Source organism: Nyctibius grandis, chromosome 5 (genome assembly GCF_013368605.1).
Source record: "Nyctibius grandis isolate bNycGra1 chromosome 5, bNycGra1.pri, whole genome shotgun sequence".
Taxonomy (NCBI): domain Eukaryota; kingdom Metazoa; phylum Chordata; class Aves; order Nyctibiiformes; family Nyctibiidae; genus Nyctibius; species Nyctibius grandis.
The window spans coordinates 46,856,904-46,884,710 of NC_090662.1; the positions used below are offsets into that span (position 1 = coordinate 46,856,904).

A 27,807-nucleotide genomic window follows, 5' to 3' on the forward strand; every position below is an offset into this window, starting at 1 on the left:
AGCTGTAAACAAAAATGACAGAGGAACACAACTGATGTTAATGTGTTTTTTTTCTTTCTTGGATAAGTTTTGTGATTACATTCCAAACTGGATGTAACTACTGAAGTGAACATGTTTGGGATGCTGAAAAGATAAGCTGTCCAGTAAATACCATTTAATGATATAGATCCCAATTTACTACTTTGCATGATTATTGAGGTACAGTGACGAGCTCTACTACAGTTACAGCATTAAACATTGAAAGAATGGTGACAATTACCTCTAAAAACTTCTACAGTTACTCATAGTAACACTATAGTTGTATGTTTTCAATAATTTCACAGATTTTCATTTTTAGTATGGCAGAAATACTTGAGGGGTAGCAAGGTAAAAAGACACTGCCCAGAAAATTTCTCATTGGGAGGGAATGATTTGGTGAGCATGGGATGCCTGACCTATTTGCTGTCTCACTCCACCCAGCTTGTATTCAGCAGATAAGAAGAGGAATGAGCAAAATTAAATTGTCTGAAATCCACCATGCAGAAGCAATGTCACCAGTTTTATTTCCATGGGATTAAGTATTCACTAAGTCCTTCAGCACCTGCTATGGTATATCGGCTGTAATTTAACCACACAGAAGCCATACAAATTCTCTTTGTTGCCCTTTGGGCCTTTTTTTCCTTTTTTTTTTCTTTTTTTTTTTTTTGTTTGTTTGTTTGTTTTTTGTTTTTTTGTTTGTTTGTTTGTTTTGTTTTTTTTTGTAATTCTATCATAAATCTCCCCGTGATTTGCCGGAAGATGATACACTACTCTGAGTTTTGCTCTCATTCCAAATCCTGAAAATCCCCCTTTCATGTGAATCACTGTGAACATCCCGCATCTCTCTCATTAATTTTCTCACTATTCAGTTTATTATTCAAAAACAATTTAAAACAAGTAGAATTTTCCCATGGGATTAGTCCCCCCACACCTTAGTTTGGATGTGCCTGAATGTTTGCAAAGACAGGCTGTTGCCCCTGGAACACATTCTTTCAGCTTTCAGATTTCCAGCGGCTACTCCATGCTCCATAATCTGCAATGTCTGAAGTCTTACCCCTCTTGTTTACTTCTCTCTTAAGAGTAGTTGCTATTTTACTGGAAAAAAAAGGAAGACCTGGGAAACTACAGGCCGGTCAGTCTCACCTCTGTGCCCAGCAAGAGCAGATCCTCCTGGAAACTATGCTAAGGCACATGGAAATCAAGGAGGTGGTTGGTGACAGCCAACATGACTTCTCTAAGGGCAAATCATGCCTGACAAATTTGATGGACTTCTACGACAAGGTTACAGCATTGGTGGATAAGGGAAGAGCAACTGACATCATCTACCTAGACTTGTGAAAAGCATTTGACATTGTCCTGCACGACATCCTTGTCTGTAAATGGGAGAGACATGGACTTGACGGATGGACCACTCGGTAGATAAGGAATTGGCTGGATAGTTGCACTCAAAGAGTTGCAGTCAACGTCTCAATGTACAAGGGGAGACCAGTGACAAGTGGCGTTCCTCAGGGTCGGTATTGGGACCGGTGCTGTTTAACATCTTTGTCAGTGACGTGGGCAGTGGGATTGAGTGCGCCCTCAGCAAGTTTGCCAATGACACCAAGCTATGTGGTGCAGTCGAGATGCTGGAGGGAAGGGACAGGGGAATCCCAATCATAAATACAGTCTGGATGGAGAATGGATTGAGAGCAGCCCTGAGGAGAAGGACTTGGGGGTGATGGTTGTCGAGAAGCTCGACATGAGCCGGCAGTGCGTGCTTGCAGCCCAGAAGGCCAACCGCATCCTGGGCTGCATCAAAAGCAGCGTGGCCAACAGGTTGAGGGAGGTGATTCTGCCCCTTCACTCCGCTCTTGTGAGACCCAACCTGGAGTACTGTGTCCAGCTTTGGGGCTGCCAACATAAGGAGGACATGGAGGTGTTGGAGCAGGTCCAGAGGAGGGCCACGAAGATGATGAGAGGGCTGGAGCACCTCTCCTATGAAGACAGGCAGAGAGAGTTGTGGCTGTTCAGCCTAGAGAAGAGAAGGCTCAGGGGAGACCTTATAGCAGCCTTCCAGTACCTGAAGGGGGCCTACAGGAAAGTGGGAGAGGGACTTTTTACAAGGGCATGGAGTGATAGGACGAGGGTTAATGGTTTTTTAACTGAAAGAGGGCCAGATTTAGATTAGATCTTAGGAAGAAATTCTTGACTGTGAGAGTGGTGAGGCACTGGAAAACAGGTTGCCCAGAGAAGTTGTGGATGCCCCCTCCCTGGCAGTGTTCAAGGCCAGGCTGGGTGGGGTTTGAGCAACCTGGTCTAGTGGAAAGGTGTCCCTGCCTGTGGCAGGTGGGTTGGAACTTTACGGTCCCTTCTGTAAGGGTCTGTACTTTAAGGTCCCTTCCAACCCAAACCATTCTATGATTCTGTGACTCTACTACTCTCTTAAGAGGTGCATTCCAACGGGACTATCACCGTCAGGATCCATACGAGCGCACTAAGGCAGTCAGCCAATACTTCGTACCTCGATAAGGAAATCTCTTGCTTCTTGTGAATCTCCAGAGTGCATTTGTATATTATTCAGATGCTTCCATTTCAGAGGAAACAATGTAGAAATTATGTAGAAGTTTGAGCTGATATGAATTTTTGTCAAAATTTTTCTTGCATAGGGAACAATGAGGTTCTTCAAGGACTCGGATCATCGTCTCTGGATTTTGATTATATGGCACTAGTATGGATGGGCAGTGATATAGCAAAGAATCGAATATGCTCAGGGAATACAGTCTATGCTTTGTTTTATAGAGCCATGTAAATGCTTTTGTTTATTACTACAAATGTACTCTATTTATGGACTGCACATTGCATGTGCAACATGTAATGTTTCACACCTAGCACTGTAATCATTGTAGTGAACACTGAACTGGAAATCATAATTGAATTCTATGACATTTCTTTTTTTAACTTGTAAGAAATTTTTGCGTGTAACTGCCATTTTGTAAATGGCAGATAATCTGCTAGTATTTTGTAGATCTTTACCTTCAGCAATGCACTGCAGCTTTAAAGTAACCCATTTTTTGTAAAAGGCCAATTTAAATCTAATTATCCAGTTCTCTGCAGTCTCTAATAATACCACAGCGTTTATACCGTTATTGTGAAAAGCTGCAGCATTACAGTAATAGAAGCCATCAGATGTTATCTCTCTAAGAGAGTGGGCATGTGCTCTTCAGAAAATTCTTTACTGCAGAAAGCTTTTTCTGAGACGATTCTTTTTCAGCCCCTTCACACCTATTTAAAATATCAGGACAGCGTTATTGGCGTGTAAAGGTCAAAGGCTCTGTGGCAAGTCTCAAAGCATTTGTGCATGCTTCATTAGATGTAGTGACTTCTAACTGCACTAGTACTCTACTGAGGGTTATTCCTGGAGATCAGAGGAATACTCTGTTTTGTTATTTTTTCCTTCTTTTAACTAAATGGAAGTTTAACACTTCAAATTCGTTCTCCTAATGTATTTTCAAAATATAGCTCCAAAACTGGAAGCAAATAAATTACATTTGCCTTAATTTTTAATTAGCTGAAAGTCATCACTGCAAATTGTGTCTTCCATTACAAAATAAAATAGTCAACTGCCAGGCCTGAAATAATTAAGCAATATATTATAAATTAAGCATTTAATTTTGATTTAATTAATTAATATCATCAGACACTTTTCTTCTGATTTAACTGACATTCATTGACAAAATGCTATAATATAAAACAGGACTGATGTTTACAGCTGATGGCTCTGCATGTTTTGCTTCATAGTATTTGGCATTCATCAGAGCATATGGAAAAAGTCTTCTAGTCTGGAATAGCTGGCATGTTATTTCATACTGCACAAATTATACACTACATGTTTTTCCTGATTGTTATTTTGGGAGGCAAGTGGGGAAATCTTTGTAGACATCTGACTTGAGCCAGAGTTCATGGATATTAACTGGAATCTTTCCATTGACTTCAGTCTGCTTTAGATAGTGAACTGCTCCCGTGTTGTTACAGGCAAACAGATAAGACTGCATGCTTATGAAATATTTATGGAGGTGTATCATATACATATTCTGTGTCAACATCAACATGATTTTATATTAGGCTAGAGACTCTGAGGGCAAAGGCAGAAGCGATGGGTAGCAGGGAATACTGCGCTGCATCAATAAAATTGCTGCAAAATATCCACTAAATTGCTTCCTCAGAACACGATCAACCCCTTATTTAGTTAAAATCTTTTTCATCGGATGACAGTATTGGAGAATGGCTTCTATTCCAGACTACGCTTGTGTGCAAACCCCTGTTTAATGACAGGAATGATGAGGGTGATTTCAAAAGGTTCATTCTGCCTGCAGTCAGGTCTGCACCTGCAGGTCTTCATGGCTGTGGGCTCGTAGAAGTAAAGTTGAAGGACGAAAAGCCAATCCTCATCCTGATTTAGTGATTTGAGCACTCTCAGCAACATCCATGAAAGCAGTCACGTAAGGCAGGAAAGCTCATGATTCATTGTATTGCAGGCAGTCAGATGCTCTTATGGCCCTTTAATTTTTATGTGTCGCCTTTTTTTCCTATGGTGATGTTTAAATTTCCCAGCAAAAGGTCAAAGGCCAAATGTCTTCTGAGGCTGAGAGCAATTGTACACTCAGAGCAATAATGAATGTTTGTTATCTCTCAAACCCTTTCTCCCTCTGGTTTTCTGCAGAAAAACAGAATGATTATTCAGATCAGTGATATTTAGGATATGGTAGAAAATCAGAACAATGTGTTCAAAACCAGTATAAACATTTCAGCCAATCTTCCTGTGATAATGAAATTGCTTTGTGCATATCATCTCACCTTCACCCAGCTGGCTCAAAATTCTTTGCATTGTAATGTACACTTAAGTAAAGGTTATGCAAAATGCCCGTTAAACAACATGAAATTAAAAATATGCTGATGCGGGATTATGTTTGTGACAGCCTCTCAGATATTTCAATATGGCTGCATTTAGGTACCCTACAGATGTCATAGCTTCATGAATACAGCAGTGAGACACATGAATAATTTAAGAGAATATTGTCAGTAGCAAATGTCACACTAAATAACTGGAAGGAAAAGTGCCTTCAAAAAGTGAAGATAAAAATGGATACAAATCTATTTCTGTTTAATATACAACTTGCTTAAATAGGAAACAATAGGTTATTACTTTGACAGGAAATCTTCAGGTGTTTTTATTATAACCTTATCACTTCATTTATTTTATATAGAAACTTTGGCTGTGATCCACACCTCTGTAACTCTCACAGAAAAATAATTCTGTAAATACACTGTGAAATTTGCACATAGGGAGCAGTTATTACCCAATTTGCCTATACTTTCAAAATTGAAGAGCAAAGCGTAAATCTGTGTAAGAGTTTTAGAGGAACTTTGAGGTTTCAAATCCAGCAGTTCAAACTTCAACACCGTTGGAGAAGAACTCTAAGCAATAATAATTTCTGGCTGAAATTAACCCTGCAAAAGTCTTTTCGCTGTTGTCTAATAAATATTTTATGAAGAACATGAAGCAATTTGCTGATGCAGTCCTATTTACCCAGTAAGCACGAGCACCAAGTTATATTCTGCCTATTTAGTCTTTTATTGATATGAGATCCATTTCAATGATGTAAACATTAACTTTTGGATTTTTTTGTTGTATTTTTTTTATTCCAACAGCTTACCCAGGGGTTAAAATGGTGAGTGAAAGTCATCATGAGGCCCTGGCAGCACCGCCAGCTACCACAGTAGCAGCAGCCCCTCCAAGTAATGTCACCGAGCCAGCCAGTCCTGGCGGAGGGGGAGGAAAAGAAGATGCATTTTCTAAGTTAAAAGAGAAGTTCATGAATGAACTGAACAAAATTCCACGTAAGTAAAACTTGATTGATTAAAAAGCTTCTGTTGGCAGGTTAGATTTAACTTGACATCTTCTTCTTTGTCATCTATTTAGACAGCATACTAAATGTTTTCTAGTGAAAACTAGAAAAATCAGAAGATAAACCTGGTTGAGTAAGCTCCTCAGAATTAAATGGGGAAAAAACAATCATATGTAATTTGAGTCTGTTCTTGATATGTCAGACTGTCTTGGTAGTTTCTATTGATGAATTATTGCTGAATCATCAAAACTGGAATGGCAAAACTTCACAGTGGCCATGGGACCAATAAGCAAAATATTTCCTAACAGTAAGACTTAGGGTTTCATGTTTATGACAAATGTGTGTGGGCATATTACCTTAAAGCAAAATTTGGCCAAAACTCATAAGTATTGAGAAAATAAGGAAACTGTATCTTTGGGGATTAGAAGTTGTAGAAGAAGTAGGAAAATGGCTTTTTAACAAGGAAATAGCTCTAATACATCAGTAATGTGTGAAGATAGCCATGCTTTTCCCACTCAGTAATTTTGTTAGATCAGCCATAGAACGTTGTTTGCATGAGTTTCTGTACTTACGCAGAATACTTTAGAAGTACCAATGTGTATTTCTGCAAAGTCAATAGGGTTAAAATCAGCAGGGTTCTTTCAATCTGTGCTAGAAAGTATTGATTCAAAGTAGAGGCCTCAGCTTGTTCACATTTGTAAAAAAAAAAAGCATTAGCTTTTTGCTATTGTTTATGATACTACTAGAGTTCTTGAACCTGTTTCGTATGTTTTAGTATGCATACACTGGTATTAAATACACAACTAATTCAACATTGTCAATGTAATTTCATATAATAAAGAAAAAATCTTTTTTTTTACTGACAGAAAAATTACCTAATTATATAAGCAGATAATTTTGGCACTTTTGTAGACATGAAGGTGAAAGCTCTGTGTGTATGTGTTTTAATAGCAGGCATTAGAGAGACATTCAATCTTTAATGATTTTTACTTTAGAAGAATAAGCAAATGTAAAATATTTTCAGGAAGTATTTTAACATACTAAGAGTTTTCATTATTAGAAGGTTATCATTTGTGTAAAGAAATGTGTGACTAATAAAGACAGATAACGAATTAGAATATTAATCGATTTTTTATCTCTGAAGTGGATCTTGGCAATCTGGCAGATGCAGTTTTTGCAAAATTGATAGCAAACAGTCTTTCTCTGTCACTCGAAATTCTCACTTGCAAGAATAGAGGTGTTAACAGTGGTAAGAAGTCCGTATGTCATTAGTTTCGTAATCTGCACAGTCCAGTGCAGACCATACTGAAATGAAATTGCCTGATGATATCATGGGAAAAACAAAACTAGAAGAATTAAAAAGAGGAGGAAAAAAGAAAAGACAAGACATTGAGGGAGAAACGATCAGCATTTGAAACATTTGTCTTTTAATTTTTTTCTCACTATGCTATGTAAATGAGGTAGATGACACTTTTGTGTACATATTCTTTTATTTTTAAACCTTGATTTTAACATAGCAAAGGCATGAATGGTTTCCAATACGAGGAACTCTGTCATTGGTAGATGTAGGAAAAGGTCTGTAGATGGAGAGAAACTTAGAATGCACTGCTGCATGCCTTTTTAAAACAACAATGAAAACAACTGGAAAGTCAGTCTGGAGAATCTTTCCAGTTTGGACTGAATAAAACTTTACTTTTTTTTTTTTCCTATTCATGGGGAAAAAAAGAACCTACTATTACATTATGAAAGTGCTTACTGAGAAAAGTGTACTAGGCCATAAGACAACTCTTATTTATTATTAAATACATTATAGTATTTATAAAATATGGTACCTTATGCTCATAGTGAGACCAGAATATATTGCCCCCATTTTAGAAATCTGGACTCTTATCCAAGATCATGCAGTAATTTTGTGGTGGAGTGGACAAATGAACCTGGGGTAGTCACAAATCCTGTGCCAATTGTCTGCTCTCCTTCTAGAGGCTGCAGATGTGATTGGATCTTACCAGCTTTTCCATCAAATACTGGTACTGTTTAACATGACATTCTGCTGTCTATTTTTTTTTATTTTGCCATTTCAAGGAGAAAGTTGAATGTTCATTGTACTACAAAGAGGCAAAGGGCTTGGGTGTATTTTTTTAAAATATTTAAATATGAAATAGTACCATTGACATGTTGGAGCATTTTATATCCCAAATAACTTTAGTTTTCCCCATTTCCCTCGTAACAAATCCTATGTGAATGGACTGTAATTGACAGGTCTATATGTGTTTCTCATTTATAGACTAACACAAACAGATCACTAAATAGGTTTAAGTAGGTTGTATTCAAAATATTGAGGGCAGGAGGGGAGAGGAGACCTCATTTCCCTGTCAGAAGATTATAGCATTTCCTTACTATTTGTTCAGTTTATGTCAGTAGGGAGCTGTCAGCGGGGTGGTGTTAGCCTGTTAAAAAGCTAAGGATTTAATTGTCACAGCAAAGTTGTCAGACCTTACCTCTTACAGCTGGTTGCAAATTTTTTGAGACTCTCTCTTAAAACAGAGCACATGTAAATTTGTTCCAACTAACTCATTTTTATAGTGCCTTTCTAGGAATTTTTTAGAATCGTAGAATCATTTTGGTTGGAAAAGACCTTTAAGATCATCAAGTCAACCATTAACGTAGCACTGCCAAGTCCACCACTAAACCATGTCCCTAAGCACCACATCTACATGTCTTTAAATGCCTTCAGGGATGGTGACTCAACCACTTCCCTGGGCAGCCTGTTCCAGTGTTTGACAACCTTTTCAGTGAAGAAAATTTTTCCTAATATTCAATCTAAACCTCCCCTGGTGCAACTTGAGGCTATTTATTTCCTCTTGTCCTGCCACTTGTTACCTGGGAGAAGAGACTAACACCCGCCTCACTACAACCTCCTTTCAGGTAGTTGTAGAGAGCAATAAGATCTCCCCTCAGCCTCCTTTTCTCCAGGCTAAACAACCCCAGTTCCCTCAGCCACTCATCATAAAACTTGTGCCCTAGACCCTTCACCAGCTTTGTTGCCCTTCTTTGAACTCACTCCAGCACCTCAATGTCTTTCTTATAGTAAGGGGCCCAAAACTGAACACTGTATTTGAGGTGCGGCCTCACCAGTGCCGAGAATCACAGAATCACAGAATGTTAGGGATTGGAAGGGACCTCGAAAGATCATCTAGTCCAATCCCCCTGCCGGAGCGGGATTACCTAGATCATATCACACAGGAACGCGTCCAGGCGGGTTTTGAATGTCTCCAGAGAAGGAGACTCCACAACCTCTCTGGGCAGCCTGTTCCAGTGTTCAGTTACCCTCACCGTAAAGTTTTTCCTCATCTTTATGTGGAACGTCCTGTGTTCCAGCTTGCACCCATTGCCCCTTGTCCTGTCAAGGGATGTCACTGAGAAGAGCCTGGCTCCATCCTCATGACACTTGCCCTTTACATATTTATAAACATTAATGAGGTCACCCCTCAGTCTCCTCTTCTCTAAGCTAAAGAGACCCAGCTCCCTCAGCCTCTCCTCATAAGGGAGATGTTCCACTCCCTTAATCGTCTTCGTGGCTCTGCGCTGGACTCCCTCCAGCAGTTCCCTGTCCTTCTTGAACTGAGGGGCCCAGAACTGGACACAATATTCCAGATGCAGCCTCACCAGGGCAGAGTAGAGGGGGAGGAGAACCTCTCTTGACCTGCTAACCACACCCCTTCTAATACACCCCACGATGCCATTGGCCTTCTTGGCCACAAGGGCACACTGCTGGCTCATGGTCATCCTGTTGTCCACTAGGACCCCCAGGTCCCTTTCCCCTACTCTGCTCTCCAACAGGTCTGCCCCCAACTTGTACTGGTACATGGGGTTGTTCTTGCCCAGATGCAGGACTCTACACTTGCCCTTGTTATATTTCATTAAGTTTCTCCCCGCCCAACTCTCCAGCCTGTCCAGGTCCCTCTGAACGGCTGCGCAGCCTTCCGGTGTGTCAGCCACTCCTCCCAGTTTTGTGTCATCAGCGAACTTGCTGACAGTGCACTCTAGTCCCTCATCCAAGTCATTAATGAATATATTGAATAGTACTGGTCCCAGTACCGACCCTTGAGGGACTCCACTAGACACAGGCCTCCAACTGGACTCTGTCCCATTGACCACCATTCTCTGGCTTCTTTCCTTCAGCCTTTCACTCTCAGTACCCTTGGGTGGATCCCATCTGGCGCCATAGGGTTGTGTGTGTCCAAGTGGTGTAGCAGGTCACTAACCATTTCCCCGTGGATTATGGGGGCTTCATTCTGCTCTCCGTCCCTGTCTTCCAGCTCAGGGGGCGGGTACCCAGAGAACAACTGGTCTTACTACTAAAGACTGAGGCAAAGGCAGCATTCACTACCTTAGCCTTTTCCTCATCCTTGGTCACTGTTTCCACCCGTATCCAATAAAGGATGGAGATTCTCCTTAGTCTTCCTTTTGTTGCTAATCTATTTATAGAAACATTTTTAATTGTCTTTTATGGTAGCAGCCACATAAGATTTTAGTTGGGCTTTGACCATTCTAATTTTCTCCCTGTATAGCTTCACAACATCTTTGTAGTCCTCCTGAGTGGCCTGCCCCTTCTTCCAAAGGTCATAAACTCTTTTTTTTCCCCGAGTTCCAGACAAAGCTTTCTGTTCAGCCAGGCTGTTCTTCTTCCCCACTATCTCGTCTTTTGGCACGTGGGGGCGGCCTGCTCCTGCGCCTTTAAGATTCCCTTCTTGAAGAACGTCCAGCCTTCCTGGACTCCTTTGCCCTTCAGGACTGCCTCCCAAGGGACTCTGTCAACCAGGCTCCTATACAGGCCAAAGTCTGCCCTCCAGAAGTCCAAGATGGCAGTTCTGCTGACCCCCCTCCTTACTTCTCCAAGAATCAAAAACTCTACCATTTCATGATCGCTATGCCCAAGACAGCTTCCAACCATCACATCACCCGTAATTCCTTCTCTGTTCGCAAATGAGGTCCAGCGGGGCGCCTTCCCTAGTTGGCTCACTCACCAGTTGTGTCAGGAAGTTATCTCCCACACACTCCAGGAACCTCCAAGGCTGTTTCCTCTTTGCTGTATTGTATTTCCAGCAGACATCTGGTAAGTTGAAGTGGCAGAGGATGAAGACTGTGAACGGGCCCCATTGGGACAGCACGGATACTTGGGTCTAAGAACACTTCCAAGACCATGGACCAGGTTTTTCCTCTGGTAGACTCAAACTGAAGACCTGACCCCAAGTGTTACACGTGGCAGAGGAATGCCATAGTCAGCAAGTTGTCTAATCTTTGCAGATCAGTGACAAGCCCATTTTCTAGTTCGTGTTTCACATTTAAAACTTCCAAAGGTCTCATGTTCATCCCCACATGACAGGGAAGGCTTTGAAAGCTCAGTAGTTACTGTGAGAGGATTTTTCTTTTTCAGTATTCTTGTTGTCTATGTGCAAGAGAGAAATAATTAAATGTTTTGGTTGTCTCTGCCTAAGATGTCTGCAGATGGAAAATAAGCCATTATGATTTAATGGATGTATAATAGGATAGAATGTACCCATATTGTGAAAAAGCTCACCTGCAGTCAGCTTGTTTTGAGTGATAAAAAAGCCGAGCCATAGTAGGAGATAATTTGTATATTGTGTCCTCTTCCTGGGTTTTCATAGAATTTACATAATGTCAAGTCATGCTTATAGAAAAAAAACAAAACAAAACAAAACATTCAAATAGTGGAATACATGATGACAAAAACAAAGGTACAGCAAACGACACCCGGCTGAATGAAAACTGTTCCTTCCATGTGGCTTATAATAGAACAGTCATCTTTTAAAAATAATATGTTTTGTAGAATACATAGAAGTCACAAATTAAATAGTCTAGATATACTTAACTAACTAAAAATATCAGGATTCCCATTAAGATTTCACTTTGAAAAACTACAAGATAGGGTCTGTGCAATTTAAATTATACTAGTGTTTCCTCCTATAATATAGGAGGAAATAAGACCAGAGAAGTCTTAATTTTGTCAAAAATTTGATGACTTTAATAGAATGAGGAAATAAAAGTTCTGAGAAGAAGAGAGGGCCCATTTGTATTAGTATATGTTTATTTCAAGAGCAGTGATGCACTATGTAAACCCAGTTAAAATTTTGATAGATACAAGCAGAAATTCTGTTTTTTTCATTGATTTGTATCTTTTTAAAGTGGAAGGAGAGTGTAGGCTTCCAAAAGCACACAAATCGTTCAGAATGGCGATGTCCTAACATGTATTTCACTCTGAATAAAGCACATGGGATCATTTTATTGCAATGAGTCATATAATTAAAGTGCAAGATTCCTGTAAGGTTACTGAGGCATAACTGTGAAGAATTTTTTTCTCCGTTATGTAAATCCCTGCATTTTCATTGTGAGTGGCTGATTTGCATAATCACAGTACAGTTGTTTTTCCGTAACTGCACTGTGTATAGAAGTCACTCTATCTTAATTGGTTCTTATACTTTCTATCCCAGTTTATTTTTAATCTGCAGAATTTTTCAGCTGTTTACTAGAAGAAGAAAAAAGGCACCATCTCTGCTTTCACACTTTGCATTTTAAATGTAGTAATTCCACACCTGAAGAAGGTGGTAAAACAAAGCAGATAAAGTGGCACTTACACTTCTGAAAACAAAATTGCAGTAAAAGGCTTTATAAGATATATTGATTCTTTCCTTCCTCCCTCTCACTGCTTTTCCATCTGGGCCTTTGTCTACAGGCTAGGAAAATGTCTGTCACACATTTACAGTAAGAGAGTTCTAGCAAGACTATGGGAATGCAAGACAGCAACAGCTTTTGGGCGGAGGCTTTGAAGGCAAGACACTAATACTAACCATACAAAAATAAAACTTAACATCAGTCAGCATTAGTTTTCTTAATAAGCATCTTTGTAAAAGCAAAGTGATCTTGATGTGTTTCCTAAGAATACATTCCTGTATGAACAGAAGACCTCGTTCTGCCAGTAAGGTAAATAAAACAGCAAAAATACAATAAAATTCCAGCACTCATCTGACTGAATAATGATACTCCATTAATGTTTCTCATATAATCTTGAATAGCTGTAATACTGAATGCATTGAATCCAAGATACTATCATTACCTCTTTAATAGGAAGTTACTGCATATTTCTAATGCTCTTTGCTGTCTTACATTGTAATTGGATAAAAAGTTAAATTTCCATACCGACCTTATTCTGAAATGTTTGGCTGGCTTGCAACTCTATTTGGCCTCAGTAGCTGGTGCTCAAAACCCCTAAATTTGCTTCATCATGTACAACTGACTGATGATCCCCCAAACTAGGAGCTCAAAACTGTGTGATGATTCAGGCTAAAACACGATGTTCCGTGCAGACTTGTTTCACATTCTGTTTGCAGATATTCAGCGAAAGGTTTATTTACCTCTCCTTGACTTAGTGAATAACTGTCAAAACGAAATGAGACTGGAGGCTATAGAGGAAACTGTAATAAAAAATGTAAAAATAACTGAAAGACTGAGGTCTGGGTTAATTCTAAATAATAGCTTAGTAAGCTGAAGTACAGACTTGTAGGTATTAGCAAATAAAATAAGTCTGGATTTATATGTTCAGCCATTTGAGTTAAAAGTCTCAGCCTTCAGCAGTCATCCTAGACCAACCTCATAATTTCTTTCACTCCTCTGGTCTCTGCCTTTCTGCCCTTCAACCTTTCTTGATTGACCAGCTGAGGCTGTATTAAGAGTTCTTATTACCCTCTATAAATGGCAATAAAGTTAATTTCTTAATTTTTAATTCTTATTTGGCATCAAGATTAGCAAGGAGATATTGAATTTTATCTATTATTAGAAAATTGAGGATTTTGTGCATGGGGTCTTTCTGAAACTTAATTTTTATGGAGCTGCCAGCTTGATCATTTGCAGAAGATAAATTCAGGCTGTTCATTTCACTGCTTCTCCTAATGGTTCCTGGAGTACAAGTGTCACTGGCACAGGGAAGAGAGGGCACATTCTTTTCTAAGTTCATAAAAAAGAAGCAAAATGCTGATAATGGAATGCTTTCAGATTTCAAAACTAGATTAATAGAGAGAGACAAATACCATAAAATCACAATAAAGTTCTCAGCAATAGCTATTATTTATATTTCCATGGCATATACTGGTGTTTGTCATTGCCTAAGATCTTCTTAGGTTAGCTGGAAAAAAATTGAGTCTTCGTTTAGAGACCTTCCTGTCTAAATATAAGGCAAGGAATAGCTACTTGCCTGCAGAAAATGAGGACTACATATACATATGTTCATATAGATATATATATATATAGATATGTATACATGTATATTAATACAATAAGCAGTTTTAGGAACAGCCTGACATTGGCAAACTCTATTTAGGTATCCTGGCAAAGAGGACTTGTAAGGAGAGATTTAGAGGAGAGTAAAGAAAGAAGTTTCTTGATGTTTAGGAAAGTCTGAAGAACAGCACTGGAGGAAGCAGGATAGCATAAATTCAAGTCTTCTTGTTTCCCTTCCTATCATCAAATCATTGGCAGTTGCTCATGCCAAGCAAATACATGCAACTTTACACTGGGAAAGAAATGGGAAATCAGAAATAAAGATTTATTTTGGAACACAGAACAAGTACAAGAAAGAGTGACTACAGTACAATCGTAGATGGGAAAAATAATTATTTCTAAATATAACAATTTAAATGGAAATCTCAGAGTTCTTTCTGTTCTCCCTGAACCCCCACTCCCAGAGTTCAGTGATTGCATGAGAACTTCAGAATTATTTTATTTTCATTAAATAAAAGTTTTTAGATCACCTGCTGGTGGGGAAAAGCTTGAAAATACTGCCCACACACATCTAAAAGACACAAAAATTGTGAGACAAAGAAAAACAATTCAACTCTGTTATTTTATAAACTCATAATATGAAAATACCCTCATTATTTTTAGGGGTCCAGCATATTTTTAATGCTTGAAATTAGGAGTCCTGAAAATACAGCTTTTAAATCCAGAGTATCTAAATAGATACTGAGGGGTGGAAGAATGGAAGTGAAAAACTCCTAAAGCAGAACATGGATGAAGATCCTTGTCTGGAAGGAATGTGGTCTGAGATCCTGCAGAATTATACTCTGTTGATGTTTTAATGATTGATTCTGTCATGAAGAAAATTATTACAATCCATGAGTTGTTTTCATATGCCTTCTGATAGGATCCCCTTAACATGTCCTGTACTTAAACTTTTGGATCTGTGACAGCTGCCAGTTTGATCCTCATACAGGACTGAGCTAGGAACCTCAGGCTGTTGGAGGTATGAGCTGCTCTAGTGTGTCCCAAAGTGCTGCTGCAAACCATAGCTTGATCCAGCACCAGCAACCACACGCGCTCACCAGGAAGTTACACATCCCCTCTGTTCAAAGCAAGCTCAACCCACACATCTTACACACTTAGGTCTGAGAGAGGACCCTATTCCTACTCTGGCTATTATCTTGGCTCCTTGGACAAGCTGAGGAGGAAACGAGAAATAAGAAGAGCAGAGCCCTACAACTTGAACCAGAGCACCAGCTGCAGCACCCTCCATCCCTGTGCTGGGGATGGAGGGTGCTGTTGGAGCCTGTTGCACACTAAACTCATGTCCTCTTCTGCAGCACCTTGTGAATGCACTGTCCCGTCTGAAAGGAAATACTGTCTCTTAGCCAGAAGCACACTGGAAGCGTAACCCCAGTGTCAAAGAGAATTATTGATTACATGTGTCTGAAACATAATTTTCAGAAACAGCAGTTGGTTTTGAGTTGTATAATCTGAAAGAAGGAGAAGGAGAAGCAAGTTCTCCTGTAAAATACATGATGCTGGGAACATTTCAGCAAAATACAAGAAAACAAAAAACCCCATTCAGATTAACTTTTACAACCATGGGGATGAAATTCATCTATAGCAGAAACAGGGGTGAGCACCTACCTTTGGTTTGGTGACAGGCTTTTAACAAGGGGTGCCAGAGTACTCCCAAGGATCTCCTCTAACACATCACTGTCATTATTATTTTATATGTTACAACGACTCTGGTAGGTATTTTATTGCACTATAGATATGTCAAGTTGTGCCAGTGCCTTATAAATTGAGTAGAGAATTCAATTTACAAGCAGAAAACTGAACATGGTTGCTGGCTTCCTTTCAGTACTGGGAACATATCTTAAAATTTCATTACTTTGTGTGAGGGAAAGTGCACTAAAATTATGTTCATATGCATAAAATAAACACAGTCTTTGCTGGTCTTTTTCAAAGTTACCTGCAGATGAAGTGTCTACAGAAATTACCCATTATCTGTTATAATTCAGTTTGTGTCTTGCTCTGAAAATGCTCTGTAAAGAGAGTTCATGGAATGATTGTTCTGAATTTAAGATTGAGAATACATTTAAAGATTGATTCCCAGCAGTGTACTGCATGAAAGAAAAAAAGCACTTGGGATTATTTGCTTTTGAAAAGTATGGTATAAATGGACAATGAAAATATAGGAATTACTGTTAAGACTGATATTCCATCCTTACCTCAGCTACTTGTGCCTAGGCACTGTGGCAAGCTAGAAGATACTCTCTTGCATTTTTATAATAACGAACAGTAGATAATGAAGCCTCTGTTACTCTGAGGCACTGTTGTAAGTTGGCACAGATGAAGAACAGAATGTCATTTTTTGTTGTTATTGTTAACTGTTCTACTTAGAACTGGGTGAGTTTGCTGCTGAGAATTAATCCAGTCTTCTCTGAGGGATTATAAATCCCTGTAGGACTATAGCATCCTTTCTTGCATTCTTTTTATCTTTTTAGTCTTGGCTTGCATTTCAAGCAAGATCTTGAACTGGTCTAGATCTGAAAATCCCTGCTTCTTCCACAACAGGCAGCCAGTTTGCAGGAGCTGTGGAGGTAGCCTCAAATCTTCAGAAGGATCTTGATATACGTAGACTTTGCTCTGACTCCAGAGAAGGAAGCTGTGCTGTTGAACTTGAATGACTGCCTCAAGAAGGCTGAATTCCAGCTGGCAGCTGAGCGAGCCATCTGCCTACTCCTGTGCAGGTTTCTGAATCTGAATCTAATCTTAATTATCAACTTCAGCAAGAGCTCCCTAATTTGCTCACAGCCCCTATATCATCTGGGGGCATGTTTCAGTACTGTAGCTGGCTCTATTTCCCTATTGCAGCAAGAGCTGCCAAAATGAACTATGAGGTTTGTCCTGTCAGGTGGGAAAGGCATTTCAACCCACATCTAAAAAGGGGTTCCAGAAATGCTCGGGGTTTCTACACTTAGCTTTTAGGAACCAGACTCTGGGAGTCATATTCACAAATCTGAGTTAAATGCCTTGGTTCTTTTCAGAACAACAGAGAAACAGGTTTATCCAGAAGGAAAAACTGGAGGGAGATGTGTCTGAAATGATACTGATCTCACAGACTTTGATATCTAGAAAGAGCCCTAGGTTAGGCCCTTATAATAGATGGATTCACTGCCTGAAAACACTTTCCCTGGGCTTAGAGACCTCATTTCTCTCACTTTGAAAGCGATTGGTTCACTCTCTTCTGTCAATGTACAATCTGGCGAAGAGCAAGGGAACTCACTGGACAAGAAACCTGGCTGAAGGTCATGTGCATTTTTCTGTGAAATGCTCTTAGACAAAATAAGCAAATAACACTGGGTATTTAGGGCTCCTTACTTTTAAACAAATGTCCCACACTAGGCTACGGAGTCTGACCTCATGAATCCTGCATTTCTTTCCTAGCTATTCCTGCAGGAAAGGCACATCCAAGTTTTCCAGCTTGATCTCTTGATTTCCTTCAGTCTCAGGAGGATCAGGAACTTGGGCGTTTTAGGCTGCAACTTGAATGATAGTCCTCAACCTTTGCTAGCAGCTCCCGTGTTGTCAGTTTGAAGCAGCCACACAAACCATTCGTTTGACACCGCGGGGTAGGGGTGGCAGTTCCTTGAAGAGGAAGGGACAAGGAGTATCCTAAAGCTGGTGAGCTGCCAATAGGATTGAAAGTCATTTCCACATGAGAAGCTTTCTCCCCCTAAAGCTGTGTCAGGACCATCCCCCGTATGGCTGTACCCCAATGGGGAGGAAACCTCCAAGACTAGGACAAGCATGAGATATTTTTTACTGGAAACAGTTTCAGTTTATAGAGAGGCAATCCATTCTTCACATAGTCAGCAATGTTGATAATAATTTTTAAACCTTTCTTACGGATATCTTTATGGTCCTTCCTTACCAGAGTGCACTGAATTTTCTCTTTTCTTTCTGTGTTATTTCATTTATGTATTTATTAACACTTTTCTCCTAGCCAGAACTCACATGAAAAAATTCGCACAAGCAATATACTTGCTAATCCAACATTCAGACTTGTTTCTTCTTTAGGTTTCAAACCTCACTTCTCCAAAGCCAGCTGGAATAAAGCATTTCAGGTCTCAGCCCTGGAGACTTATTTGTTTGTAATATGCCATGAGTGCAGATTTACTTGCAGCATGGGCAAGGGAGGGAGGACAGAGGAAGGTAAGGCAAGCTTACTATTCATACATTTCAGTCTAGCGTATCATTTTAGATTACAACTCGGTGATGGTAATCACTTTATAGGAAACTGTTTCAGAATACCAATTTCTAAACTCTCTTGCCTCGTGAAATATTTATTGATGAGTTTTAAGTCCTAGGACAGCGAGGTGGCCAACATGACAGAAAATAGTATGAGAGATGGAGAGGACCAGTGGACAAACAAGAAAGCTTAATGTTGCCTGAACTCAGGGCATAATATGATAATGATGATACCATAGCATGAAAAAATGTCAAAATTGACTTGACTATTCTGAAACAGCCATGCATTTATTTGGCAGTGATTGTATGGTACGAAAAGACTTATGCACACTGCTTTTCTTGATATAAATATAGGTGTGTAGAAAGAGACAAAATGGAAGAGGGAAACTTTACAAAAATCTTTTTTCTGTTCAGTTAATGCATTAATTGAAGTGTTTAAACTATGCAACATCCTTGATTTGCAACAGCTCATTTTTGTTAGGAACCTACTGATGGCTGGACTTTGATTCTGCAAAGTGCATGGATCTGTCCAACATCGCTACTACTTCTCACTGCCACCTAGAATAAGAAAACTAGCTATAATTTTATAATGATAATGATAAAAAGCATTTTTATTCTGTTGAACTGAATATTTATCCTGGTAATTCCTGTTAAAAAAAGGAACAGAAAATATATCCTCTTCAAAAACAAACAACTAATCACCTAAATTGTGTCCACATTAGGTAAAATAATTTGCGATACCAAACGCCTGATGGCATAGTAACGCTAGCTGAATCCTGCGGTGCAGGATGAGTACAAATTGGTGAACAAGTTTTTTCTTGTTTTCCAGTCTTTTTCTTGACTGACCTACACCTCTAAATAACATGAAAGCAACAGAAGTACATTCTTATTTGATATAGCCATGCAAGTATAACCTGGATATGCAGGCTGAGTTCAGGTACTGAAATGATCACAGCAGATTTTAGAATTTCAAAAGGTTTAATCCAGTAAAGTATTTAAATGTGTACTAACCTTTAAGCTCCTGAATAGTGCATCAAATTAAATTTGTTACACATACGTGGTTTGGAGGATCAACTGTAAACACTTATATTTCTAATACATGCTGCAATTTACCTGATGAACTGCTATATTAATTCATATTTTAATGTAAATTAATTCTACTTTAGCTATGGTTATTTTTAAAATTTGTTACTCTACAAGTGATGTAATTTGAGAGACATGTACCACACACACATGTAGTAGTAGTAGCAAATTTCTTTTCAGACCTTCATAAATATCAGTGTAATTTTTTTACCTTCCATTTCATTTTAGTAGGCTGCTTGCTGAGGGTTGTACCCTCTTTTGTCACAGGGCTTATTATCACAACACACATTTTCATGATTGTTTTCAAAAAAAGATGTCATTTAGGGCAGTTGTTTAGTTTAAATGATCAGTAGAGTGCTACTTTGAGATCATTTGGGATGGGGGGGGACTGAAATTTTCCAGTGGAAACCATTGGAAGAATGTAATTACCTCACTTGGGATTTGGGCCAACCCTGCAAACATCTAATTTCCACAGAAGTGATTGAGGTTCTTTCCATTTAGTTTAATGAGAGTTGGATGTGGCTGTAAGGCATTACAATCCTTTTGGGAAAATCCCAGGGGATCTTTCATCACCACAAAAGCTGAGGACATTGGTTTTATGCTTCCTCCGAAGTACAGCAGCCCTTGCATCAGCATGTCTCCACCGCTGTTCCTCAGCGTTCCTGGCTCAGGGGGAAGCAGACCACCACAGTGCCACTTCCTGTGCCTGAGAGGGATCCAGGATGCTGACAGATTATGTTGTTTAGCTTTCTTCTGGGTTTAGGTCATCCATGAGCTTTAGTGAGTTGTTCAGGTGTTTGGTGGGTGTATTGGAGTGCTGTGGCAATGAGCAAGGAGCAGATGTGATGCCTCACTAATTCCTCCCTCCTTTCAGCTTTAAAGCTGAGAAGCATCTGAAAGTCAGCATCAGACTGTCACAGGGTTCAAGACTTTTTCTGTGACTGGACACCAGCAGTACTTTAAGTCTTGCAGACAAAATTATAGGATTGCCTCCAATGCTACTGGTAGTTCTCTATTTGGGCAGACTTCTTTAATCTTTCCCCTGGTATCAGAGGGAGTTATAAAGTGCTAGGAGCATCCATCGTATCAGTCATGTATGCTAAGATGGATCACTTTTAATAGATTAACAAGTGCTGAATGCCTCTCTGTTTCAAAGTTGGTTTTGCTTTGGTTTGGTTTTTGTAAGAGGTAAAGACAAGCTAGAACACGCTTACGTCAACGTAGGACTAAAAGAAATTATGTCCATGCTTATAGTTATAGTACTCACTATCCAGTTCCCAAACTTAATGAGGCTGTAACCAAATTGTGAGGATGTTGAATTGCAGCAGTTTGTTACTCATTCAGCATCGTCAGAATGAGGGTTGGGAGCCATTAGGAGACTGAAGAGGATTCTCGATGTAGCAAAGCAATGCTGATATTCCCTGCTTTCCCACAATATTTTATGGGGCAATGAAAATAAAGGGGTTTTGCATCAGTATTGTGTTTGTACTGACATCTGGAGAGTGGAGAAATGAGAAGTGTGACATATCTATGTTCCTGTCCTGATGCTAGGTGAACTTAAAATTACCTTTTCTAAGGTTGAAAAAAAAAAATCAATGATTCTTTCTTCAAGAAGGTGCAACATTTGCTTCCACCGGGCAGATAAGCATTAATGACAGTATATGTCTTCACAATCTCCATGTCAGTAGGTCTGACGTTCTCAGAATTACTGTTACAGAGTATGCTGACGAGATGTATGGCTTATAAGTATTAGAGGTCACATCTGTAATCTGAAAGTAAACGATAACCAATTTGTGACTTACAACTTCAGTTCTTCTCACCATCTTTCATCTACTGCCTGTTCTCCTTACTTTCTTCTGGTTCCCTCATCACAAAACACCTTCTCCTCTCATTTACACTTTCTGCCTCTTCAGGAAAAAAAAAACACAAAACAGTGTTGCCATGCTAAGACTTTCCCAGAGAATACAGTTACAGGAGGAGAGAGGAAGGTTAAAGCCTCTGAAATTTTTTTGACATATGGCTGAGGGAGGCTTAAGGCTCCCTGCCAGTGCTAGTCTCTGCTCTGTTCTCCAGTCTGTCTGCCTGCCATAGGATACTTCTGATGAAAAAGAATAAATACAAAACAATATTTCTCTACTTTTCCCTCTACTTCACACAAAGCTTGCTAAGAAGGAGTGAAAAGCATTCAGCTAACATTTTAGCAAAGCAGACTGAATACTGATGTTTATTTTTTAGTAACTTCAAGACTAATGTACTGTAAAATGTACAATTTTTTCTTGTTACAGTGGCAGAAGTCATGAGAGTAGGACTAGCTGGTTTTTTGCTCAAGACTAACAGGGCTTCCGTCAGTGGTTATTCTTTACCCCATGAATATGTTGAACGTTCCTGCACTGAACCATGAACTGGAAACCTCACATCCCTGTTCAAGTGTTTTCTAACTACTACTAACTACACTACTAGTTGGACAAGAAACATTTTTGGAAGAGAGTCAGAAGAGAAAAGTGTGTTGCATATAACCCTGCGATGTCAATGGCAGGCAGCAAAATTGTGTGTGGCCTCAGATAAGGATCAACAGTTGAGACAAGCCAGGATAAATCACAGCATTGCCAAGTTTAGAGAGAAGCCAAAGGAAAATTGCTTACAGTGCTGGCTTCCAGAAGGTTGTTTCCTGGCATGGGCTGGCTTAACTTGAAGGCATGTGAGGCCGATTAAATAAGTACTAGCCACTTGCAAGGGGTATGCTTGTCAGAAACTGCTTTCATAAAGGGATGAAAGGGCTATCAATCAAAATATAGTCTACATGTTGGTCGTAATTAATATACTTTGACTAGAGAGCTGTTTAATAGGGTTTATTTTGGGCTGTCATTTTTAACTCTTCAGTGGTTGAATCTCTGGAAGCCACTGCAGAGATACTGGATCTGTAAGCCATCAGCAGTGAGGTAAATGGCATTTAGTTTTGCTCCAGGGAAGGATTTCTTCTTTCATCAAGTGTCACCTCTGCCATGATGTGCCTGAATAAATATAACTAGCCTCACTTACTTTAGTGGAGTCTCCTGGGACAACACTGCCAACATAAGTTATTTATGATTTGGGATGAGTTGAATACTAGTCACAGCACAGAAATATTACCTTCCAAGCTTATTGCATATTGCAAGTGATGGAGACAAAAGCGTTGCCCTTATTAATGGTCTATTTCACCATAACAATAGAATTTATTGGCCCATTTTTACTTCTGCCAACTGCACTTCTCATATACTATAGTGTTCCTATATGTAGCCATAACTTTGGCTCTAAAGGTCCATTGAAAGGAGTATTGATGAGGTCTTCCTTTTCCTCAGCTCAAGGACAGGCTCCTCACCACCTAGCTGATCCAGGAGTTTGTGACAAGTCTGATTAGAAACACTCAGACTGTCATCTCAAAATAAGTAGAAGTTACCTACTAGTTTCTGAAAACCCTTTTTGAGATTTCACCAAATAAGTCCTATTTTTGCTGTACTGCAGAGTAGTATGCTAATATCAGTGATCAGGAAGTGAGGCAAATATTCGCAGATTTATTTCTGAGGTAATTTGGGAAAATCAATATTGTTTTGCTGCATTTCTTGGTTGCTGAAAAATACAGCAAAGGCAGCACAGGGTTGAGATTCAAATTTTATTAATTGTGCTCACCAATATAGTCAACCTTTAAGTCTAGAAGATGTCAGAAACTTTGCATCAGATGTCCTATGTTGTTTTTAAAAATAATTTCTATCTTAGTGTATCTTGTATCTTATGTTTTTTACCGTATATAAGTTATCTTAAAACTCTGTGCTGATTTGCAGACAATTCACAGGTGGCTGAGCCATAAGGCGGCCTTCATACGTTATAAAAGCAGTTTGTCTTATGAGTACTATATATTGAGTGAACATAGGAGAAAAGTGTGATTAAAGTAATACAAGAGTAATAATAAAGATAAGAAATATACACAATAAATAAATAAAGACTAATTAGTAAGTTAATACATAATAACGAGTAAAACAAGTAAATGCAATGTCCTTAATGCAATGCATATACAGCCACATGTTTGTACCACACTCTAAAAGCTCCATATTGCACTGAAATCAAAACATGGTGTAAAAATAACAACGTATTTGACAGTCCCCTTTTCATTCCTTAGGAAATGTATGATACCGCGATAAAATACAGCATCAGGAAAATCTAGATCTGAATAAAATTGCTCTCGTATACAGTTAAATGCTTTTCATTTTGAACTTTTCTTCATGTTTCATATTTAGGAGAAAGAAAACACATTTTTTTTGAAGTCTCTGTTGCCCTAAGGCTTTTTAGTGTAGTGCACAGTACTGTTAACCATCAGTGCGCATATTCACAAAGAGGGATATTCATTCTGCTGCATGGACCTCTGTGACAGCCTGTGCTGCACATAAACCTCACATTAATACAGGTTTTGAATTACGAAAGATGCCTTTTGCAAGCTTCTACAATGGAGTAAATATCACACCAGCATATGAAAAAATACCTTGAAAATGACTCTTTGATTAGCAATTTCAGACTGACATTTCATTTGAAAATTAGTTATGACTTACCAAAATATCCCTTTTCTATGAATCACCACACTTAATCTTTCCTAGGTTAAAGGAATGCTGTCAAAAACATGCAACGCTCTTTTCATGTGTATTAGTAAGTTCACCTCAAGACATAATTCTACAAATATTGTTCAGCATAGTTTGCTGAAATTAATGGAACTATTTACAGCTGAAAGGACTCAAATTTGAGCTCTACTTGTCTAGAAATATCAGGCAGCAAAGAAAATTACTTTAATGGGACAATTTTGAGAATTTTCATCATTTATGATCTCTTTTTGATAATAGAACCCTCTATGTACATTTTTTTCAAACAGCAGAACCTATTTTCACTATGGGATTTATCTGTCTTATCTATTGCTCTTTTATTTGGAGGTTGTATTTTCATTCTTGGAACTAGTGGGACTACAGTGGGGCTAAAGAAGGAAAGGGAAATGCTGATAGTGTTGTCACCAATTTTATTTTGTAATAAGGATAGTTGCTAAAGCACTGTAATAAGAGGAGGAAGAACATGGCTTGCATCTTACTCAGCCTAAACAAGTTTAAACCCACATATCTCACCCCATAGAGAAAAGAGAGAGACTATGGGCTATAGGTTAGACTGCATGGAGAATGCATTACTCATCCCTCTCCCTGTGGCTGATACAGAAATCCTCCACTGGAGACCCAGGGACTTGGGAATATTGTTCTGCAGGAGAAGTGGCTTAGCTTCTGGCTTATGTGATGTAAATAGCTCACTGGTTAGGGTACTAACCAAGAAATAAGAAGACTCCAGAACTCTACTCTCAAGCCTATTTCAGTTTTTCATACAGTGAATATTTCATCTAAAATGGAAGAGTCAATTTGCTGGCCTTCTAGGAGAGTGTTATATCAACAGTATAGTTCTTGCACCCTCTCATTCCATGAATATGCTCTAACACAAAGTATAGCCTGATGTGGAGAATTTCCCAGGAATAAAGAGCCATGCCAGTCCCACAGAGTAAAGGACATATTGAAATTCAACATTTTAGCGATCTCGATATTACTAAATTCAGTATTTTAGCAATCTGGTGAGCCTTGAGAAAGGGAGAAAGAAGAAAAACAATGAGATCTGGAGAGCCTCTTTACCCTGCATGGATTCAGACTCCTGCCAAGCACTGTATCTTCATATCTTTGGCTTTCCAGAAACGTAGTTACTTTAGGTTGCAGCAGGATCAAGACAGTTCAGACTATTTCTCTAAGGTGGGAATATGCAGAGTATCTTTGTTTTCTGTAATACCTCATGGAAGTATGTTGTGATGAACTTTTCATCAAGATTTGTCCTCCTTTGACCTTCTTTCATCTGAGTATTGCTGATGTAAGCATTTTAAGACCATTTTCTAAAATGAAGTTTCTTACCTGAACTTTTGAGGGGGAAAGAAAAAACACTGGAATTTATTCTTTTGCATTGGTCTCACAGCCTGTAGACTATATGCTGGGTAGAGGGTTATACATACTATTTTATTACCTCATGGCCATTTTAGTTCTCAGTGCTAGAATTGCTTATGGCAGAATTTCAATTGAGAGCAAGAAGTTTTCATACTGAATACAATGTCTGTGGAATCTTTATTTGCCAGGAAAAAAAAAAAGGAGGGGATTCTGTAATAAGAATGTTTTAAAAGAAATCCCTTGACAAGACAAGGTTTTGATCGTGCCTGATTTTGCTGTGGACAGCTCACGTCAGTAACGCAACACATCTGCAAAAGTGTTTTTTGTAGTTGAGTTCTGCCTTAATAAGTGAGGCTGAAGGATGACTTACGGCTTCAAGCTTTTTTCTTTTTTCCAACAGTATTATTTTGCCTAATGAAAGGACATTTCCTCCCCCAGTCGATGTGGCCTCCATTGCTGTTGTAATGTATCTGTGGATACATTATCACTGCTTCTGCTTCTGTGAATAAAGAATTGCACAGCAGCTACAGAGAATTTATTTGCTGATTACTAACCTGTTATTAAAGTGGTTCCAAATAAAGTGAAATGGCAGAGACACACTGGCTCTTGGAAGCTCTTTCCAACTATAAAAGGAATTCTGCGTGTTCTCTGCAGCACTCAAGCTGCTTTACAGATGCACCATATTTAATTAGATTACTTTTAATTAGACTGCAGATGCAAAGTTGCATCTATGTATCACTAGTAGTCTGTTTTGAGGCACTTTCAGCCAATAACAAACCACTGTCTCATTTGCATTCATTTAAATGTGTTAACCTTTTGCTTGATGGAATAATCACTAGGGAAGAACATATATAACTTAGAGATTAATGTGTTGTTATTGTCATGTGGCACCCTATGAAGAAAGTGAAGTAGCCATTTATACTTATATAAATTCCTTTAGAGTACTTATTTTCCGAAACAATCTTTGCAAGCTTTGGACTTTATTGATTGCTCTTCTACCCTTAATGTTTGTTTTCTTTATGATCTTTTCATTTTTATTTCTTCATGCTTCACAGAGCCCATTTTCTTTTGCCACCTCTCCCTTTCTGTTCTGAGCTTAACTCAGTTCTGAGGAGATGGAGGATTAGTTTGTTCATTACTGGTGATGCTACAGGTTTGAAAGACTTGTCAATTAGCTATTGCAAAGGTCTTATTAGGAAACAGCACATCTGCTTCTTTAGTTAATGACAGAGTACTTGCAAGAGGAATTGAGAACCTGGGACAGGAACATCGCTGGACAGGCCATCAGGACCATGGCCATTGTTTTCAGCAGACAGACTTCTAATTCCGGAAGTGTTTCTTTTTCCTATGCTTAGTGTCACGGTTTAAAGCTGGGCCGGCTATTAAACCTGTGGCAGATGCTCTCTGTTATCCCCCCCCGCCCTCCCCACAAAGGGAAAGGGAAAGGGAAAAGGGAGAGAGACTTCCGGGTTGGAAAGTTAAAACAGTTTTAATAAACTATAATAATGGAAAAGAGTATAATAACAATAATAGAAATAATCAAATATATACAAATACATATACAAAACCAAGACTGAGCTCCCCTGAAGGCAGCCACGTCACCACCGGCACTGCAGGGCAGGCTCCGGGAAGGCCCAGGCTGGGCCTAGCGACGGTCGAGAGCTGGATTCAGGGATGCACGGATCGGGATGGGGGGCAGCAGGAAAACAGACGGAGTCCTCCTTGGACACCGGCCATAGCAGAAAGAGAGCGAGACCCTCGTGATCCCCCTGCTTTATACCGAGAATGACGTGTATGGGATGGAATACCCTCGTTGGTCAATTTTTGGTCACCTGCCCTGTCCGCTCCCCCCTGCAGCTGCGACCCCCCTTCGGCTCTTCACTCGTAAGCAGTGAGGAATTCAGCAGTGACCTTGGTTTCTCTAAGACTAAGTACAGCAAGAGCCTTACTGCACAACATCCCTACCGGTGCCTCAGCGATAACTACAAACTTCGAGCGTTATCAGTCCTGGAAGCAGACACTGTCTGCAAAACATGCAGTTAGTTTCAGAAAGTGCAGTTACTTAGAGGAGACTTAGCTGAAAGTAAAAATCACTGAAAGGAAAATCAGCCTGGTTTAGGCCAAACCAGGACACTTAGTTACGGTATTTCCTTTTAATTTTTACTTCTCTATTCTGGCCAAACTTGGGATTAATTACTTCAAGTTCGATTGTATTTATATAGAGACTGAAGAAAGAACTCTGCTGGGTACTTTTAAGATTTGAT

At 39.3% G+C, this 27,807-nt stretch overlaps 1 protein-coding gene across 1 annotated transcript in view; it reads left to right on the forward strand.

The window, feature by feature from the left end:
• The window catches only part of SYT1 (synaptotagmin 1), a 289,650-nt gene that overhangs the window by 152,636 nt on the left and 109,207 nt on the right, over positions 1 to 27,807 (forward strand). Inside the window, exon 3 of the mRNA XM_068401570.1 lies at positions 5,707 to 5,895. Within this exon, the coding sequence (XP_068257671.1) occupies positions 5,724 to 5,895 (172 nt within the window). The 5' untranslated portion in view covers positions 5,707 to 5,723. The remainder of the gene's footprint in view (positions 1 to 5,706; positions 5,896 to 27,807) is intronic.